At 37.0% G+C, this 20,622-nt stretch overlaps 1 protein-coding gene across 1 annotated transcript; it reads right to left on the bottom strand.

The window, feature by feature from the left end:
- Positions 1 to 37: 37 nt before the first annotated feature.
- Positions 38 to 2,664, bottom strand: LOC113056483 (galanin receptor type 2-like). The gene is made up of 2 exons (XM_026223278.1): positions 2,318 to 2,664; positions 38 to 773 (listed from the first exon to the last, which is right to left on the bottom strand). Exons 1-2 carry the CDS (start codon positions 2,662 to 2,664, stop codon positions 38 to 40), a joined length of 1,083 nt encoding a protein of 360 aa, XP_026079063.1.
- Between the last annotated feature and the right edge of the window lie 17,958 nt (positions 2,665 to 20,622).

The raw sequence follows: 20,622 nt of genomic DNA, 5'->3' as shown, positions 1-20,622 counted from the left end.
AAGCGCTGATTTGACAGTAGGTGAGAGTGTAAGTGGATTATGTCACATTAAATGTCATGAAGGCGCTCGTCACCATCTTGCCTTTGCTCCAGAGGTGACCCCGGTTTGACCCGTCGTTATGATTGGATCCTTCGCACGAGGCAGCTTCCACCAGGCTCAGCGTCTGCACCGGTTGCACTATGTGGATCCGGTTTATAACCCGATTACGAAACGAACAGCCAAAAACCTTCTTGAAGCCCTTTCGAAAATGTTTAGACACCAGGGCGTAGACGATGGGATTCAGGCAGGAGTTGGTGTAGGCCACCAGGTGAGAGAGAATGCGGAGGACGTAGGTTGTGTGGTTGAGTGGGAAGTGGCCGAACCACATGCACAAGATAACCAGGTGATGTGGCAGCCAACATAAACAGAAGAGCACAGCCACAATGATTATCATCTTGGTCACCTTGCGCTTGGCCTTGCGGGACTCTGACATGTCCTGCATGGGGTCCACGGAGGTCCAGAGGTAGCGGATGGTCCGAGCATACGTGATGCTGAGAATGAGGACTGGGATCAGGTAGCCGAATATGAAAGTGCAGACGTCCATGGCTCGACGGTGATGAGTGTTCCACGCCGGGATGCAAACGGTGGTCCCGTCTAGATCCATCTGCTGGTAGTAGCTGAGATAAGGGCTAGAGAAGAACAGCGATAGAGCCCACACAAGGCTGATGGAGGTCAGAGCATTACGGGGAGTTCTGGTTTCCCTTGAGCGCAGAGGATACCGAATAGCGAGATATCTGTTGGGAAATTGCAAACATTTGTTTTAGCTGTTTTTTCAGCATGGTCATAGCTAGTTTAGCATGGATGGTTTTAGAGGGGTTTTGTCCACTCTTTAGCTGAACACCAGCTTAAACTATCAATGACCATATTCAGGTGATATTCTGAAGTGTGCATCTGATGGGCACTTTCCTGTCCCATCAGACCACAGGAGAGGACTTTTGAATAGCAGTAAAGTAATGCAACTGTTGCCATGGTGACATGACAATGAAAACATGAGCATTTACATTTACATTTACATGTAATCTTTTAGCAGACGCTTTTATCCAAAGCGACTTACAAATGAGAACAATAGAAGCAATCAGATCAACGAGAGAACAAAAATAATATACAAGTTCCATCACAAGTCTCAGTTTAGTACACATTGCGTGTTTAATTTTTTTTATAGAATATAATATAATAGAAAAGAAAATGTAAGTGCTAGTATTAGAACATACATTCATACTATATAGAACATATTTTTTTTTTTTTTTTTTTTTATACAGTTGATAAGTAATTACTTATTCAAAATGAGTTCCTATACTCAGTATGTGAATTTGGTAATCTGAGCAGGTAAGTGGCACATCTTATTCTGGCACTTAGTGTAGCTATAAGAAACTTATTTGATTTCATTCTTAAGAAAATGTGATTGGTGCCTCCTCATGCAAAACTCACCACCTTGTTGCCCGGGCATTGCTATTTGGTTGCCAAGAGGTTTAGCTGGCATTTATTTGTCAAACTACATATAATACAGCATTCTCAATGGTATTGCTTTAATCCTCTCTCACTCTTTCTTCATGTAGAATAAAACAGAGTTTGGTTTGGCTGGTTAACTTTAGCCCTTGCTTGTACACATAGCTCTAAAACCATTGGTCTCCATTGAAGGCCATTCAATTTTGTGTGTGTGTTTCTTTATTTGCAAGCAATGTTTAATTGGAAAATGTTTACTTTTACTGTGCAAATTATTATTATTAATATTTTCGGTGCTGTCAGTGACACAACATCACATGTTGTTGAGACACCATTCTCAGGTATGCTTTTTATTGCTAATTAATTAATTATTTTTTAGCAATTAAAAAAGTGCAATTTATCAGTTCTTCTGGGAAAAAAATCCTTTACAATAATGTTATGATTGCTGTAATTATATTTAATAAAATAGTAATTTAGGGTGATTAAGGTAAATTGAGATTACTTGGAATTTTTTTCCCAATTATTCCGAATTAAACCCATATTACTCCCTAATGCAAAATTAAACAACTGCAATTGTTAAGTGCATTGTTATAATTGTAAAACATTACCAAAATAAGAATGAAAAATACTTAAATTATTTGAATAAGCCACATCGCTGCAGACACTATGGTAGATATTAAAGTTTCTTTCTGCACTGCTCTCTAAGTTTCTTGCATTTGCTAATATTTTCTTTGCATAGAGTTATTGCATATTATTGTCGCTAATAACATCAATTAAGCGTTTCAACACTGAACTGGAAAGAAAAGCGCGCGCTGACTGCGCACCAGACACGCACCTGTCCAGAGACACCGCTGCCAGAGTAAAGATGCTCGCGTACATGGTCAGGTAGATGATAAAGTGCACAGCTTTGCACACAAACTGTCCAAATACCCACTCGTCCATGGTGTAGATGGTAGCCTGGAAAGGCACGCAGAAGACAATGAAGCAGAGGTCCGCCAGCCCGAGGTTCAGGATGAACAGGTTGGTGCTCTTTGAATTCATCTTGCCATTGTGAATGAGAACCGCGAGCACAAGACAGTTCCCCACGGTACCAAGCAGAAAAATAATAGAGAATATGACAGAAATGATTACCGACTCAACTTTCCAGTTGGAGGAAAAGTGGATCTGCTGAGATGCGTTCATCTTTCCGACCACTGGAACGTCTAAAATGCTTCAACGCTGCACAGAGTCCGTATGCACATTGTTTTTTTTTTGCGCTAAGTCCTATACATATACGCAAGCACAACGAGAAAAGAAAAGCATCTTCTGTCTGGATGGATTTCATGCAGGTACAGATAGTGGAGCAGCTGAACATCTGGTCTGATCACTCCCATCACCAGCATCCTCCCCTTATACTCCCCTATATACAACTATACGTGTGTGTATGTATGTATATATATATATATATATATATATATATATATATATATATATATATATATATATATATATATATATATAAATCATTTAATGGACAGTTTAATAATTGGTTCCATTATGACAACATACAAAACACATTGTATTTAATTTACAATTTTTTTTTATTTTTTTTTTATAAACCTACCCAAGAAATACTGAACAGTAAGAAATGTGACAGCCCTGCTCTCCCCTTAAATAGACCTACATCTAATTTAAGTATGGACGAATCAAGTCACTTAAAGCTGCAGTAGGTAACTTTTGTAAAAAAATATATTTTTTACATATTTGTTAAACCTGTCATTATGTCCTGACAGTAGAATATGAGACAGATAATCTGTGAAAAAATCAAGCTCCTCTGGCTCCTCCCAGTGGTCCTATTGCCATTTGCAGAAATACATCCGCTCCCGGTAAGAAACAACCAATCAGAGCTGCGGTCCTTAACTTTGTTTGTGTTCAAAATGTAGAAAAATGTATATAATAAGCGAGTACACCATGAATCCATTTTCCAAACCGTGTTTTTAGCTTATATAATATTATATAATGCACTATATAATTCAAAAGCTTAGAGTCAATATATCATTTTTGTTTTTGGAAATAAAATTATAGAAATTAACACTTATATTTAGCAAGGACTCTTTTGTGGGTTTGAGTCTCAGGCCAGCAACACCACTGCTCCCCGGGCACCGCAGCATAAATGATGACCACTCCGGGTGGGTGTTCACTGTGCGTGCACATTTTTAATTGATCAAAAGTGATGATAAAGTAATAATTTTTCAAAAGATTTCTTTTTCAAATTAAATGCTGTTCTTCTGAACTTTCTATTGATCAAAGAAACCTGAAAGAAAAAAAAATCTACTCTGCTGGTTTCAACATTATAATAATGTGTTTTTTTTGTTTTGTTTTTTTTGTTTGTTTTTTGAGAAGCAAATCAGAATATCAGAATTATTTCTGAAGGATTGTGTGACTGGAGTAATGATACTAAAAATTCAGCTTTGAAATCTCAATAAAATACATTTTGAAATATATCCAAATAGAAAACAGTTAATTTAAATAGGTTACTAAAAATATTTCACAATTATTCTGCTTTGCTTTATTTTGGATCAAATAAATGCAGGCTTGGTGAACAGAAGAGACTTATTTAAAAAATATTAACAAGCTTACTGTTCAAAAACTTTTGACTGGTAGTGGATACTATAGGCAACTTTAATTTTTCTCAAATTTCTAGCTTTTAAATGGCTTAGAAATCTATAAATGCTGGACAATAACAAATAATAATGATTTGTCTATATACTCCAAACAATTTTTTTTTATCACATAATAAGGCAGAATAGTTTCTATTCTGTAATAAATGCTATGTCAATTGGCACTGCGTTGTTCATCCTTTATTTACCACCTGCTGGAGATTACTTGAAAAACCATATATTGTTGTAATCTTGTGTTTAATGTCTTCGTGATTGCAAAAGTTTCTGGGCTTTTTTTCTGTGTAAAAATTGTTTTCATACAGGGATAGCTGGACGCTTTTGCCCTTATTAGGATCTTCCTTAAATGGCTTTCTGCGCGGAGAGCGCCCTCCGGCTTCGAGTATGAATGAAACACACACTGCATGAGTGTTTGCGCTCTGCTGTATTCTGGGTCCGAATTAAATATCAAATCATATGCAGACTATGCCGTCTCTTTGAGTTTAAATCTATATTTATTCACACCAGCTCTTGAAAACCTCTATGAGAAAAACTTGACCGAAAAACTGCGGGGGACGAATTTCCATGATATTAAAAGTGGAGGGGACACGTCCACCGCGTCCCCCGCGTAATCTACGCCCCTGCCTGTAATAAGTGTTTATATTCGGACTATTTTAGATTGCTTCGGGGGGTACCGCGGCGGAGCAACCCTGTACCTTTGTGATTCTTCATAGACATAAACAGAGAGAAGTAGTTTCGGCTACGATGTTCTTCCGAAAGACGCATGTAGTTCTGTTTATTAACCGCTAGAGCGTCAAAAGTTACCTACCGCAGCTTTAACTGAAATGCACCAACTGAATAGTTTAATTAGGCAGACATTGAAGAACTTGGCATACATTTAGCCCAAGCAAACTTAAGTTTAATTTAGAAATGTAATAATTTCAAACACAATTTATTTTGTATTTTTCTGAGAACAATGTTTATTATGGGAGACAACAGATACCATTCAAGATTTTATCATAGAGAGTTTGGGTGCAAATAGAAATGGTTATGAAATGAAAGTTCTATGACACTTGAATCTTTTGTATTAAAATATGTATATATGAATCTGAGCTGATCGGTATATGATGAATTAACAAGGTAAATAAACAATTTAATAAATAAATAAATAAATAAAATTTATTGGATTAAGAAAATACTCTTTCAGTCTTTCTACCTCAAATTGTCATGCTTAATTAAATTTAACTTACCCCATTATTATTTGTTTATTATTATATATTATAAATACCACCACAATAGCAGCTTCTGTGTGAATTAAATACATTTTAAAGTATAGATTAACATATTCCTGACAGCTGAAATAATATGCATATTTATAAATATTAAAGCAGTGATATTCCTTGTTTGATGCATGCACTTATTTGAGACGCAGCTGATTTGTTTTTAATGCTAAATTTGCCTTAACAGGAGCAGAAGTAACTTTCTGACTGGTGTAAAATTCAGCATTATGATCCTTCCAATTTAAGACTGGTCTTTTTATAATGAGCGTTCAAAGTACACAGTACAGTACACTCCAGACCCGCATCTGATAACTTCTCATGCTGCTGTGGAGGTGCTGCGGTGGTTAAAATATATCATGCTGCTTTAAAAATCCTCAATTCATTCCCATCATCTCTCTCATGTACCTGCAAAACATCACATGTCATTTAACACAGCTAAAATTGAGTTTGTGTAAACTATAGGATAAAGTAATATTATATGTGTACCAATACCAAGGTTTTACCTTTTGCGTTCAAGCATGTTTTTGGGATAGTTGGAGTGTTGTTTTGTCCCATCAGAGTCAAGGAACAAGAACAATGTGTTCTAATTAAAGGGATCATATGATGCGATTTCAAGTTTTCCTTTCATTTTGGAGTGTTACAAGCAGTTTGTGAATAGATAAGATCCCTAAAGTTGCAAAGACTATATATTCTTTATAAAAGTTAAGACTTGTCTACGCCCTCCTAAAACGGCTCGTTTAAACGCGTCCCCATGTCTTCGTCACTGTGTGGGAAGATTTGCATAACACCGGCTAAATGTTTACGCAAAGAAAGAAGACGTTATATTGATTTTCACTGTTGTCGCTGCCATGTCGTGGAGATGCTGTGTGTTTCATTGTGAAAGCTCAAATATTTCGTTTGGTCTTCCAAAAGAGGACACGACTAGAAATCAGTGGTTACGTTGTATTTACAACACTGCTCCAGAACAGTTCAACTCAAATATTCAGATGTGTGCAGTGCAATTTAACGGAGGATGAGGACTGTTTCGTGAACAAGTAGCCTACAACTGACAAATAATGCTGACGCAAAGCTTGTAAGAATGTTTTTCATATTTAAAAAATTTGCCACTGATGATTCATCCGCAAGTTTTGAGCAGCATAGAGTAGCGCTTGGTGTTTGTCATTTCTCTGATCACAAATGTAGGCAAATGGTTTTATGTTTACACGGCATGATACAATGCAATGCGTAACACCTCACTTTTCAGACCGATGAGTTTTTTTTTTTTTTTTTTTTTAAATCAACGTGTTTAAGAAAGGCCGGGCATAGAGGATAAATAATAAAGTATGTGGAAAATAATGTTGTTGTTGTTGTTTTTTACCTCAAACCGCATTAAGCACATTTCAGTAAACCAAATAGACTAAATAATATTTTTTAGCAACGTCATATGACCCCTTTAAGAAATAAGCCAAAAGCCATGCTATAATGGAGAACATTTACAACCCTTTTAGTTATGATTCATAATTCTGCACTCATTAAAAAATGTAATGCTTAAATGACAATGGTTACTACACAATAAAAATATAAGAACATACATTTTCAGTAAAACATAATTTTTTGAGCAAATTCAATAATTGGATCTTTCTGGCTCAACATGGAAACCTACCTAGAGCTAAGTTTAAGACATAAGATACACTTTAGCTAGTAAGTGTTTTGTGTTACAGCCCTTCCCATGTTTTAGCACAAATGTCACACAGAATTTCTATCAAAATAATATAATAAATAACACATGATATAGTATAAATGGTCAAAGATCTGTTGTTTTCGTACAAATAAATATAATATTTAACATTAAACATTTTAAATGAAGAAAATTATTAAATAGTCCGTTCTGTTCTACTCTGTTCTCAGGTTGCCCTCTAGAGGTAAATGAAGAATTTTTCTTCTGACAAGAAAGTTCACTAAGTACAACCCCTGTAAAACCGTGTGTGTGAATCACATTAGATAAACTGTATGCCTACCTTACATTTGCATTCTGAATAATTTGATGTATCTATATGTGATATTCTACCATGACTTATACACAATAATGCTCAGTCATATACCACATATCTATATGCTTTATAGGAGCCCAAACCACGATGTCACCAATAAGTTACACAACTCAAAAGTCATTACTGTATCTGACAGAAGCTGTATCTGTAGGTCTTGAACTCTGATTGCAACCGACAGAACTAATATCCAGCGGTATCCCTTTCATCCATCATTCATCTCATCCTGGACCCAGAAACCTGACCCAGTTCTCCCAGAAGAACCCCATTCATCCAGTTCGCCCCTGTCTGAACCCCGCCATCCTTACAGTGTGAGTCACGTTTTTCCATTGCTACACATGCACATACACTCATTACTAAGTTTAACCACTGCTTTTTATACCGCTGGATATAGACTGAGCTTGGCCCATTCGTTTCCTTCTAGGTTTGGTTGCAATATAACCAGAATTCAAATTACTGCGACTGGACAGATCAAAGTTTAAAATATATAAATGCATTTATTTATTTCTCTACGCCTGATATTATATTACCCAGTTCTATGAATCTAAGCGATCATAAAATTCCATCACAAGTCTATGTATGTAAGACTTGCTTTCTTCAAATAAAGATTTTTTTCTTTAACTGTAACGTCAGTTTTTAACCTTTGATTTGAACTCATGCAGCAATATGTATGCATTAGCATGTTAACACATGAGTGTACCACCAGAGGGCAGCACTATCACAATAAAATGATCAAACTGTGGCACTTCAACAACACAAAAATGATGCTGTGCATTTTTAGGCCTGAACAGAACTATCCACCTGTTCGTGTATCTTACATATCGGCATTAACAAATGAAGAAGGTATCAGTTCATAATGAAGTTCCCAAGCATCTAATAGCCTATTGCTTCAAATCGGCACACTTAATTAGAGTCTTAACCAAAAAAAAGAAGAAACGTACATTTATGGACTTTTGTGGTGTATTTTAGATAATTAAGGTAATTCATATTTTAACAAAGAAACATGGCAAAACTATAATAATAGTAATTATTACTATTGTTTTTTTTTTTGCAGTAGTAGTATTTATGCATATTCATCATTTCAATTAAGTCATGACTTCATTTTCATAGAGTTGTGATGCTGATGTAATAATGAAAAAGACTCTGAAAGGTCTATTGACACCGACTGTCCATTCTCTCCAGACTCTTGGCTGGTTGGTTTCTACTTCTGAAAGAAATGCCTGAAATATCTGAGAGCTGAAAGTGGCCTAGGATGCCTCTGTAATGACTTCACCTTCTGCTGGTGGGTCTCTTCAAAATAATGACTACTGCTTTCAGAGTCAACTAAACAGCACTCCATTCATTCAGTGAAAGAGAAGAAAAACAGAGGACAAGGAAATTTTTCCCTTCCTTTACTCAGGCCATTTATCACTCTGTTGTACGTTCTTTACGTCACACAGTCTTTTTCTGAATACTCGCTGTGTGTTGTTGGCTACGGTTTCGCTGCGGTCTCCAAGTACCAGTGATCCTTGAAGAATTGAAGATTCTATATTTTCCATTGGTCATAAATTGGTGCCTGCTTACAGAACTGCGACAAGGTTCTTGTATAACGTGAGCCTGGCCTCAATGACCCCTTTCTATGCATTCGCACTAGCGGAAATGACACAATAGGCTGTGAACTTGTTGCTCCGGTGGGCTTTGCTCGTTCAAAGCTGCTGGGTGATATTGGGGTAACAAGAGCTGACAGCCTCATGCTGGCCACACATGGGAATATTTTGGGGCCCAAATACTGTACGTGTCGACTGGGTGGCTAAGAAAAGATCTTTTTTTTTTAGTGCGATGTGTAGTCATGATGACTCATGAATCGTTTTTACTTTTAAGTGAATCAAAAACATGCAGCACTACCAGTGTAGTACAATTAACAATGAAATGAATCATTCTGACAAATCATTCACTTGAAAAAAAAAATATATATGTATATATATATATATATATATATATATATATATATACATATATATATATATAATATATAATAAAATGGTTTTTATTTGCATACTTTCTCTGCAAATATTGCTATGTGTTCAGCTGTGTTGATTATTATCTGTTAAATATGAAGAAGAAAAGATTTCGAAACAAATCACAATGACTCAAAATGAGAATAGGGGTTGAAAATTAAAGTGGAAAATGTGTCTCATTTCCAGCCCTATAATCCAAAGCACTTGTGAAGCAATTGAACAAATCAGAGACAAATCTGATGCACAATATTTTATTCTTTCTATGAGCTTGTGCTGTGGTTCGGCATGCCTTGCATCTTAGGAAGTGCAGAACATGGGCTGCATTATAGTAACTGTCCTACTCTATAAGTAATGGTTTGTGTTTGTTAAGGTTGTGCGCTCTGTACAGGAAGTTTTATTTCATCACTGACTTTTTCATGGAGGCCAGCCAGAGCCGAAGTGGCACAGACATAACTGTCCATAACTGTAACCCCACAAATCACAGCGACTCCATTTATGTCGACTCAAAACACCCGATAAACAGCCTCAATTTTTAATTGGGCAAAGGTGGCAGCCTTTTGTATAAACGCAATATTTAAGAAGGTTCTACATGTTTTTTTCTTCAACAAACCTGGGTTTCATAATGCTCAAGTTTTCTTCACCCCCTGAAATGCCTCTTTCCATTCGTGATAGACTCACATGTTATGAATAGCATGCATTTCTAATATGTGTGTGTGTGTCTAATGGATAGCGTCACTGCTTTGGGAAGTGAGCTAAAGGAGTGTTTCATTATAAACCTGTGTCATTAAAAAGCTGCTGGCGAGATCTGACTTTGGCTCCTGCTCAAAATTTCTTCCTTTTATACATATTTAGTGTGTGTGTATGTGTGAGACTTCTTAAGGGTCCCTAAGTGAGCCCATTACATGAGCACCACGACCTGATAAGAATTGAATTTATCAGCTTGTTGCGCCCGTAAATCAACACGCATTGTGAACCGACCAAAGCCTGTCGACAAAGTGCATTTGTAATGGAAAAACATGTCTGAATTATAGTGGTAAGATATCACAGAAAGCATTCAGTTGAGACGCAGATGATCACGGGTCAGAGATTCAGTTTGTGCTTTTATTATTTCAATCTGGAGCTCATTTGAAATGTGCACAAGAGAGGGTGAAGTAAGAGCTAAACTTAGACCACTTGAAGATGTTTGTTGCACTTTTCTTTTTTTGCTCTCTCAATCGGTCTTTTTGTCTTGTTCGGACAGTTCTCGGAAGTGCAAAGGTCACAGAGGTCAGGTGGCGGTGCGTGCAGGTGCTTCTGGGAGTTTGGGGAAGGGAAGGGGGAGCATGTGCAGGCAGCAGAGCCACAATCACGCAAGCTGCGTGTGGTTTGGCACTGGCAGCCAAGACCTCTCACTCTGCGCGTCTCAGACTTTCTCCCAGGGCTATCCGATCTTTCCTCCATCCTTCCACTCACTCCGCCGGCTGCTGACTTCCAACCACACACAAATGTTTTGAATAAAAGACCGGCATGACTGGGCCATGTCTTCTGAAGAAATCCCAAAGAGTAATAGTTTACTTATCCTAAACACCCCCGATTAGACGAATTGAAACATGGTTGTTATGCGGTGGAAACTCAAGGACCCATTGGCCGAGTCTTTTAACCCAGTTCCGGAAAGGACCCAGAGCAGTTTTCTGTCATAGGTGAACCACAGGTTCTGGTGAACTTCAAAAAAAAAAAAAAAAAAAAAAAAAAAAGGACCAGCAGCATCGACAAAAAAACTCAATGAAACTCCAAAACATGGATGGCGAAAAAGGCACATGGTACATAAAACAGACCTGCCCGCATCCGTTCAGTCCTGCCTTAGGACCTCATAATATTTTCCTCCCATATTATACATTATGTTATATTTCAGCATCTCAAATGCTTCCTGAAAGACATGGAAAAACCTCTTGGACTGTCCCGAACAGCTTAAGTTCATGGAGGAGGATTAGATCAACCGGAGATCAGCATTTGACTCTAATAACAAGGCATTATACCTGTTTGTAAGGCAATTCTAAATGTGCTTTGAGGCATTTTGCCTTTATTTACAGGATGTGTGGAGTGAAGACTGGAAAACAGAGGTGGGATCGGGACCCGACCCAGGTCAGACTTGAACTTGGGTCTTTTGAAAGCCAACAGCTCTTGTACAAGTTTTGAGCTCAATGCATCACATATTCCTTTGGATCTAGTGAATGGTGCTTTCTGATTAATTCAGGGGGCGACATTATTTGTCTGCTAGTGTCATCAGCAACTATTACCATATTTTTCGGACTATAAGTCGCACCTGAGAATAAGTCGCATCAGTCCAAAAATACGTCATGATGAGGAAAAAAACATATATAAGTCGCACTGGACTATAAGTCGCATTTATTTAGAACCAAGAACTAAGAGAAAACATTACCGGTCTCCAGCCGCGAGAGGGCGCTCTGTGTTTTCAGTGGTAGACTACAGGAGCACTGAGCAGCATGTAGCGCCCTCTGGCGGCTGTAGACGGTAATGTTTTCTATTGGTTCACGTCTTGGTTCATTTCTCTCGGTTCATGTCAAATTAATTTTGATAAATAAGTTGCACCTGACTATAAGTCGCAGGACCAGCCAAACTATGAAAAAAAGTGTGACTTATAGTCCGGAAAATATGGTAAAAGGACTAAACATATGCAGTTCAAAAGTTTGGGGTAAAAAAAAACAAAAAAAACAAAACACCTTTTATTCAGTAGGGATGCATTAAATTGACCACAAGTCATAGTAGAAACCTTTGCATTATTACACACAATTTCTGTTATAAATAAATTCATTTATATTCAGCAAAGAATCCTGAAAAACGTGTCTCCACCACTCCACTGTTTTCAAAAGTAATGATAAGAAAGAAAATGTTTCTTGAGCACCAAATCAGCATATAAGTATGATTTCTGAAGGATCATGCGACACTGAAGACTGGCTGAAAATTCCACTTTGCCATCGCAGAAATAAAATATATTAAAATATAATTTATTTTATGATTTGTCACGACTTCTATTAGAAAGCATTTGCCACCATGTCATTACATTGTTCTACTGCTATTTGTGTTCAACAAGTCCTCACATTACAAAGACCATGTTAATCCATCCAGCCATCCTGGAATTTGCTTTTCAAGAACACCCATCTCCCATCTGCACAGCTGCAGATGCCGTAGACAAGAAGTCATTTTCTCCCCAATCAAGGTGATTGAGGCTCTATTTCCAGACAGCAGTGCTTTGAACTCTGGATGCCATGACTCGAGGGCACGCTCTGCAGCTAGACACTCTCGTTTAGGTGCAGTTGGCTGCCAAGGCTGAAGCTGGAAATAATGCAACAACGCATCTCACATATTTAAACAGAGAGCGGCTGGAAAGCGCAGCTGGATACAGCACATGTCGACAAGACCTGGCAAAGCTCACATGCATATTGGGCCCTTCTGTGCCATTAACCACATTATCCATCTCCCGACACATGAAGGCACTTGAATTCCTTCTTTGCATGAAGGTCCACAGGCTGTTTAGAGGTCATCATCTGAAAGAATTACATCACCTGGGAAACACTTTCAATTTGTTTTTTTGTTTTATTCCAACCCACATTGTTGTCACAGTCCTGGCCATTACTAAAGAATATAAAGAATGCAGAGCCTTTAATAGTGAAGCATTACTCAAGCAAGTCTACTACTATTATTATTATTATAGCTGTAATTATATAAACTGATAATGCACACACAAGAACCCTGTTTGTGCCACAATTGATCAACTGAACATATTGTGATTTTTTTTTTTTTTTCTGTAATAATTGCCACTGTATATATCGCAATGGCAACTTTATATTTCACAATGATACTTCGTCTAAAAAAATGCAACTTTATATCTGAGATTTGTGACTTAACACATTAAAAAAACTGTAAAAACAATTGCTAGTATATTTTACAAATAAACAGTATGCAACACATGAAATTTGAAAGTACAAAGACTAAAATAGTAATTTCTAATCCATAAAACAATCTTTGTTTTGTTTTTATATATATATATATATATATATATATATATATATATATATATATATATATATATATAACTTTGATTTTTTTTTACAGTGCATCTCACAATTGCAAATTTATGCATTACAATACATATACTACTTTTAATCTGAAATATAAATATAATATAAAAATCATTTTTAAGGCAGAAATATAATTACCTTTCTAATAGGCCTTTTTGTTTTAAATAATTATTTTTCTATCATCACGCTTCCAGTAAAGATAAAACACAAAATGTAAGTTTGAGCAATACAACTAACATTATCTCAACACTTTCCTCAGTTATACTAAGCAAAAAAAAAACAATTGAAAAAATCAAATCACTCTGACTGCACACAATTTCATGATAAAAATAAACAATATTAACTAATCATCTTCAGTTCTTTTTTGCAAGCGCTCTGTCCTCAAATCTCTGTAAATGTGCATGAGATGGACACAACAGCTGTAGCAGCACCTTACAGTTTATTGATGCTTTGGTAAATATTGTAGGTCATACACGATGAAAGTTTCCATCAGGGGTGGTTTTTCATTACCACTATAACAGCGGAAATAAATACTGATTGCACACTATGACAAACATAGAAAAACTTGTCTCAGAAATCCAGTTGAGCAGGATGTCTACAATCAAAATGTTTTGAAACAAAACTGCCACACACGTTTCATCTTACAGAAGCTCACTACTTCCAAAATGCTCACATTGTGCAAATGTACGAGCCAAAAGCATCTCATAGTCTGTTAAGAGTATCACCTTTGGCTTTTCCCCATCCTCTGCATCAACTTTGTATCTTGGTTCAACTCTCTGACCCATCAAGACTGTCACTTCACCTGAGCCAGACTTAAATGTATGACTCTATTAAGTACATACTAAGACCTCTCCAGAGCCTTTAATATAGATTGAGAGAGCCCTTTGCATGCCTTAATTTCCTCGAGGGGAAGCGGGGCTTAAAGTCCCAGCAGACGCAGACTGATTTTCCACTGTTTTAATGAGAATGACAGAGAGAGGGGAGAACACAAAAGTGGTATTTATAGAAACAGCTGGAATGTGAAGGGCTAATTGTGCTCAGTCTATTGCTCCCTGCATAGTCTGTTCACCATTACAGTGCTTTTCAACAGTACTAAATGGCGAAAGGAGAGATACACCACTAGAAGAAAGGTTTCTGAGTTTCTTGACCTATTTTGACCCACAATGGCAAAAAAAAAAAAAAAAACGTATGGACTAGAGGTATATTTCTAAATGTGTTTCTAACTCGACTGACACATTTAGGGCCATATTCAAATATCAGTGATACTGAGCTGTGCTTGCATGTGCAATGTAGTCTGATTCAAGAACAAATACCTCCTATAAACTATACTTTTTAGTGACTCAGAAACAAACAGTGTAACCAGTGTAGTCCAAATCACGAACAAACAAATCCTTTGAGTCAGTGCTATTCATGTATTTTTCAAATAAAAACAGTCAAAGCTGTTATTGAATCAACTGTGATTAAATATTTGTATATTACTGGAATATTCCTCCTTCTGCATGTTACATTATTATATTTACATTTATGTATTTGGCAGATGCTTTTATCCAAAGTGACTTTAATTGTATTCAAAGTACACATTTCATCAGTTCTTCCTTTTCCTGGGAATTGAACCCATTACCTTGTTGTTGTTAGAGCCATGTACTGTTTGAGCGACAGGAAGGAAGCAGTAGGTGTCTTTATGAAAGTGATTTATTCAGGAACAAAACTAGGGACTGAGTCACTGAACTATTGACTCGCATGACTCGTTCAAACACACTGATTCATGGAGGAATAAGTTGCATGCCTTTATGAGTGAGTCATGAATTATTTACACAACTGATTCATTTAAAAACATTGATTCATCAAAGAATGCATTGCTCAGAAAGTTACTGTTTGGAAAAGTTACACTGGCAGAGCAAAAGCATCTGACAATATTGTGTCTAAAATATAAAAGTTACCTCATATTGTTTATTCTATCAAATCAAAATACGAGTGTCAGTGTTTTAATGGTATGAATGTCATATAAGTTCATGATAATTTATTCTAATTATACAATAAAATGGGAAAACCATGCAATAACCATGCACTAATTCACACAGTTTCCTAGAAATCACTAAATCAGTTGCATCGTTCAGTGTAATGTCTTCTCTCCATTTTTATTTTAGTTGTTTGGGATACTGTGTGTGTGTGCTCTTGTTTTTGTGACATATCAGGACATAATTATAACCCATGTCCCCATTTTTCAAAATGCTTATAAATCATACAGAATGAGTTTTTTTGAGAAAGTAAAAGTGCACAAAGTTTCCTGTGAGGGTTAGGATTAGGTGTAGGGTTGGTGTAGGACCATATAATATACAGTTTGTACAGTATAAAAACCATTACACCTATGGGATGTCCCCACTTTTCACAAAAACAAACGTGTGTGTGTGTGTGTGTGTGTGTGTGTGTGTCATATGAGTTTAAACTCTATCAGGAGAACCTGGTTGCAGAGATGATGCCTGCTCCCTTTGAATGACATTCAAAGAAAAAAAAAACTCCTCTTGATTACACTTTAAAATGTGGACGTAATCCTTTGCAATATGAACCAGGCATTACATACTCACTGTAATTAAACATATTAAGTCAGACAATGTGGAGCAATCAATTGATCTCCAATGTATACATCAGAGCAAAGACTGACATGGAAAAAGTTTGTTGAAAAATTGGATCCCATGGAACATACGCACATGCAGCCTCATGTCACTTTGCATGCGACAGACGTTCACTCGTAACCTACATCTGTACAGCACTCAACTCCGCTACACACAAGGCCAAACACCCAGCGGTCTTCTGTTTACATTTCTCAATGATGACAGTACACTTACCTGAAGTGAAGGAAGGCCAGACTTTAAATAGCACATCCGCACATAACCATGTACAGCCGACTGCTGTTAAAGGTGTCGTTACCCCAAACCAGTGGAAAAGTTTACAGTCAACAGATTATTTATTTCAAAGATTGTTTTCTACCCAAACAGACTGCTATCTAAAAAAACTGGACAAGCTGTTTAGCAAACAACATACAGGCAAGCACCTGTTAACTCCCGCTTAAACAGTGTCCTGCTTTAAACTCAGCTGCTCATTAAAACTCCCTAACTGTGATTAAAGAAAATCGTGTTAAAATTCGGACTTAGAACAAATGCGAAGAAAGTTACATTACATTGTATGAGAAGCCAAACATATCTTTTTACTGATAATTTTTCTTAAGCTTGTTCTAGACTTTTTGAATTAGGTCAAATTTAAATTCAAATTCAGGTGCACCCCAAAAATGGTCAGTCAAACAAATAACAAAAGAAGTATAATTTTTTAGTCAACAAAACCCTATATTACCTGATAGAATGTTTATTTGACTATTAACAACTATATACTTTGCTAAAAATGAATATATATATATATATATATATATATATATATATATATATTATATATATATATATTTAAGCCAATAAACCCATTACAAATTAAATTGCCTAATACTAGTTATATACACACACACACACACACTCACAGGCCACTTTATTAGGTACACCTTAATTGTACCGGGTTGGGCCCCCTTTTCCCTTCAGAACTGCCTCAATTCTTTATGACAGATACAACAAGGTTTTGGAAACATTGCTCAGAGATTTTGGTCCATATTGACATGATAGCATCACGCAGTTGCTGCAGATTTGTCGGCTGCACATCCATGATGTGAATCTCTCGTTCCACCACATCCCAAAGCTGCTCTGTTGGATTGAGATCTGGTGACTGTGGAGGCCATGCGAGTAAAGTGAACTCATTGTCATGTTCAAGAAACCAGTTTGAGATAATTGGAGCTTTGTGACATGGTGCATTATCCTGCCAAGAAACTTTTCCCACACCATTACAGCTCCACCACCAGCCTGCACCATTAAGACAAGGCAGGATAGATCTACGCTTTCATGTTCTTTATGCCAAATTCTGACCCTACCATCTGAATGTTACAGCAGAAACCAAGACTCATCAGACCAGGCAACATTTTTCCAATCTTCTATTGTCCAATTTTAGTGAGCCAGTGTGAATTGTATCCTCTGTTTCCTGTTCTTAGCTGACAGGAGCAGCACCCGGTGCAGTCTTCTGCTGCTGTAGCCCATCTGCTTCAGGGTTCGACATGTTGTCTGTTCAGAGATGGTATTCTGCATACCTCATTTGTAATGAGTGGTTATTTGAGTTACTGTTCCCTTTTTATCATCTCTAACCAGTCTGCCCATTCTCCTCTGACCTCTGACATCAACAAGGCATTTTCATCCAAACAACTACCGCTCACTGGTTATTTCCTCTTTTTCAAACCATTCTCTGTAAACCCTAGAGATGGTTGTGCGTGAAAATCCCAGTAGATCAGCAGTTTTTGAAATACTCAGACCAGCCCGTCTGGCACCATCATTCATTCCACATTCAAAGTGACTTATATCCCCTTTCTTCCCCATTCTGATGCTCGGTTTGAACTTCAGCAAGTCCTCTTCACCACATCTAAATGCACTTCTCATCTAAATGAGTTTCTCCCATGTGATTGGTTGATTAGCAATCTGTGTTACCAAGCAACTTTGAGAGGAAGTGGCACCTCGACACACACTTTATGGATTTACAAGATATCCCTAAAATAACATGGAATGTGTTGTACTTTCTTAAAAGGCTCTTCATACAATTTCTAATGAGAATAATCAAAAACAAATGTAGACCATATTTTTATAGTATGAAATGATTGCATAGCCATTTTAATGACTTTGTCAGACTTATTTTTCCTTTCTCCTCTAGCCTTTCTATGTGGATTTCAACACAGAGGGCCAAGAACAACAAAGACAGAACGGGTTAAGAGCTCGTCTGGTTGTCTGGAAGACGGCAGCAAAATTCTCAATGAAAAAAAAAATAATCCAAATTCTAAGGGTCAAATCTTGGTAAAAGGCCTTAAAAATATAACTGAAAAATAATTAAAGCTTCGACACCTTATGATCTGCTAGTCACTGCTTAAAACAACTGCAAACCCAGATTGCATGCTGAACTGATTAGAATAATTTTTACAGGCCAATCATATAATAAAATATGGCCAGTGAGCAGGAAACAGATATTGTCGTGATTATTAATAGAATTGGTTTTGTTTGCCGCTCATCTTAAACCAGTATTCATTCCCAGTATAATTCGTTTGACTTGAGCGAATCAGGTCAACCGTTCCGAAGAGATGCAGTGCCCAAAAATATCTCAGAGGGGTTCAGTGAGTTCTTTTTCACTTGCAAAGAAACACCATGAACTTCACAGCCTTATAAAACTACATTAGAATAGCTGTAGAGTGTTATTCAGTGAAATCTAGGAGATATGACAGAGTTACAAAAGGCTTTCTGCAGTTCATCAATTATGTGTAATGAAGTGCAGAAGGGTAGCTGACAGATAGACATGCACGTCCATGGACATTTTCAACATAATGATATAGATTAAATCTATGTTCAGAAATGTATTTAATGAAAATTTATAAATGGAAAGTAAATTTAGCATGTCACATCACAGGACAGTTTAACCTGCCATGTTAAAGGAATAATTCCCCCCAAAATCTCCAAACAGCTGATAAAAAACATCACAATAACCCAGAAGTAATACACTCCACTCCAGTTCATGAATTATCGTCCATTGAAGTAAAAAGCTGTGTGTTTTTAGTAAACAAATCCATTAAGTTATTTGTAACTTTTAACCTCTAAACTTCTGGCTAAAATATGAGTCCTTTATCCATTCTCCAGATTATTGTGATGTTTTTATTAGGTGTTTGGAATCTCATTCTGACGGCACCCATTTACTGCAGAGGATCCATTGGTGAGCAAGCAATATAATGCTAGATTTTTGCTGATAGTCCTGGACTTCTTGGACTAGGTCTTGAGTCACATTCAGTGTGCCTTGAAAAAATTGCACAATTAGACATTCACGCATAGCAACTGTGTTTCACACACTCACGGAGTTCTGATGATTATATTTTATTTTCCTTCTCTCCACCTGTACGGTTTCTGCTGCCAAAGAGGGACAAGAGCAAGACAAGCGACCACCAAAACTCACTGCTCACTCATCGAAATGCTGACTAAAACGGCAGTGTCATGCCCCCAGGGCTCACTGAGAAGCCAACAGAAACACACGGAGAATGACGTCATCAAGAGAGATGAACTGCAGTGGTGAAGCTGAGGACGCCAACAGAACTGGCCTGTGCTGCCCGTGTTATTCAATCCACTTCCTCCTCTATTCAGCTGTGTAGGCCATTAGCAGAGCTATGCATGGGAACTAAGGGCCTGCCAGACAAGTGCTCCTAGCGTCAGGCTACATTTCCTAGGGCTCTGTCAGGGAGACAGCCCCACACAATGTGAGGGTGATTGGATAGAAATAAACTCTCCATACAGTATGACTTGAGAAAGATCTGATTTGAATGCAAAGTTGTGAGGAATGTTCCTTTCAAAAGTAACACACTCTGAGAAAAGTCTGTAAAAATAGGGCTCAGTGAACTTTGTTAATAAGTCATTTTACATATGTTTCACTGGTATTTTACCCATATTTTGTATTGCATTGGATAAAGGGTTAACCGAAATATTTGTAACAGATAACCTTTTCTTTTTTTATTCTGTTCTTACATCATATATATATATATATATGTGTGTGTGTGTGTGTGTGTGTGTAAATAAATATATATATCTCATCATAAAAAAGTCCTGATTATATTGCATTGCTTTCTCTTACCTACTGTTTTATCTTTATCCTCCAGAATGGTTTGACGTACAGGATTGTTTTTACAGTGGAATTGCTGTGTGCATGGTGGGGTGGGGGTTGACCGTGTTATTACCCAACATAGTTTGCATGCATGACAAAAGGGTTATAAAATTAAACAAGTCAAAATAAAGGCAAAGTTTATGGGGGCCATGCCTGTGAGCTTCAGGGCAAAGCAAATCCACTGCTACGCACAACAGCCATCTGAGGCAACACATACATTCTGTGTTATTCTGTCGGCTACAAATAATGCATTAAACTAGCTTAAATTTTTTTATGTATGCAATGCTGCTTTATTGATTGTGTTGGAATCCCTGCATGCAGGTGTAAATATTTTCAAGAAAAAAAAGAGA

This window comes from Carassius auratus, chromosome 37, assembly GCF_003368295.1.
Source record: "Carassius auratus strain Wakin chromosome 37, ASM336829v1, whole genome shotgun sequence".
NCBI lineage: Eukaryota > Metazoa > Chordata > Actinopteri > Cypriniformes > Cyprinidae > Carassius > Carassius auratus.
Note: the sequence above shows the minus strand (reverse complement) of the source record. Positions and strands in the feature narration are given on the sequence as shown.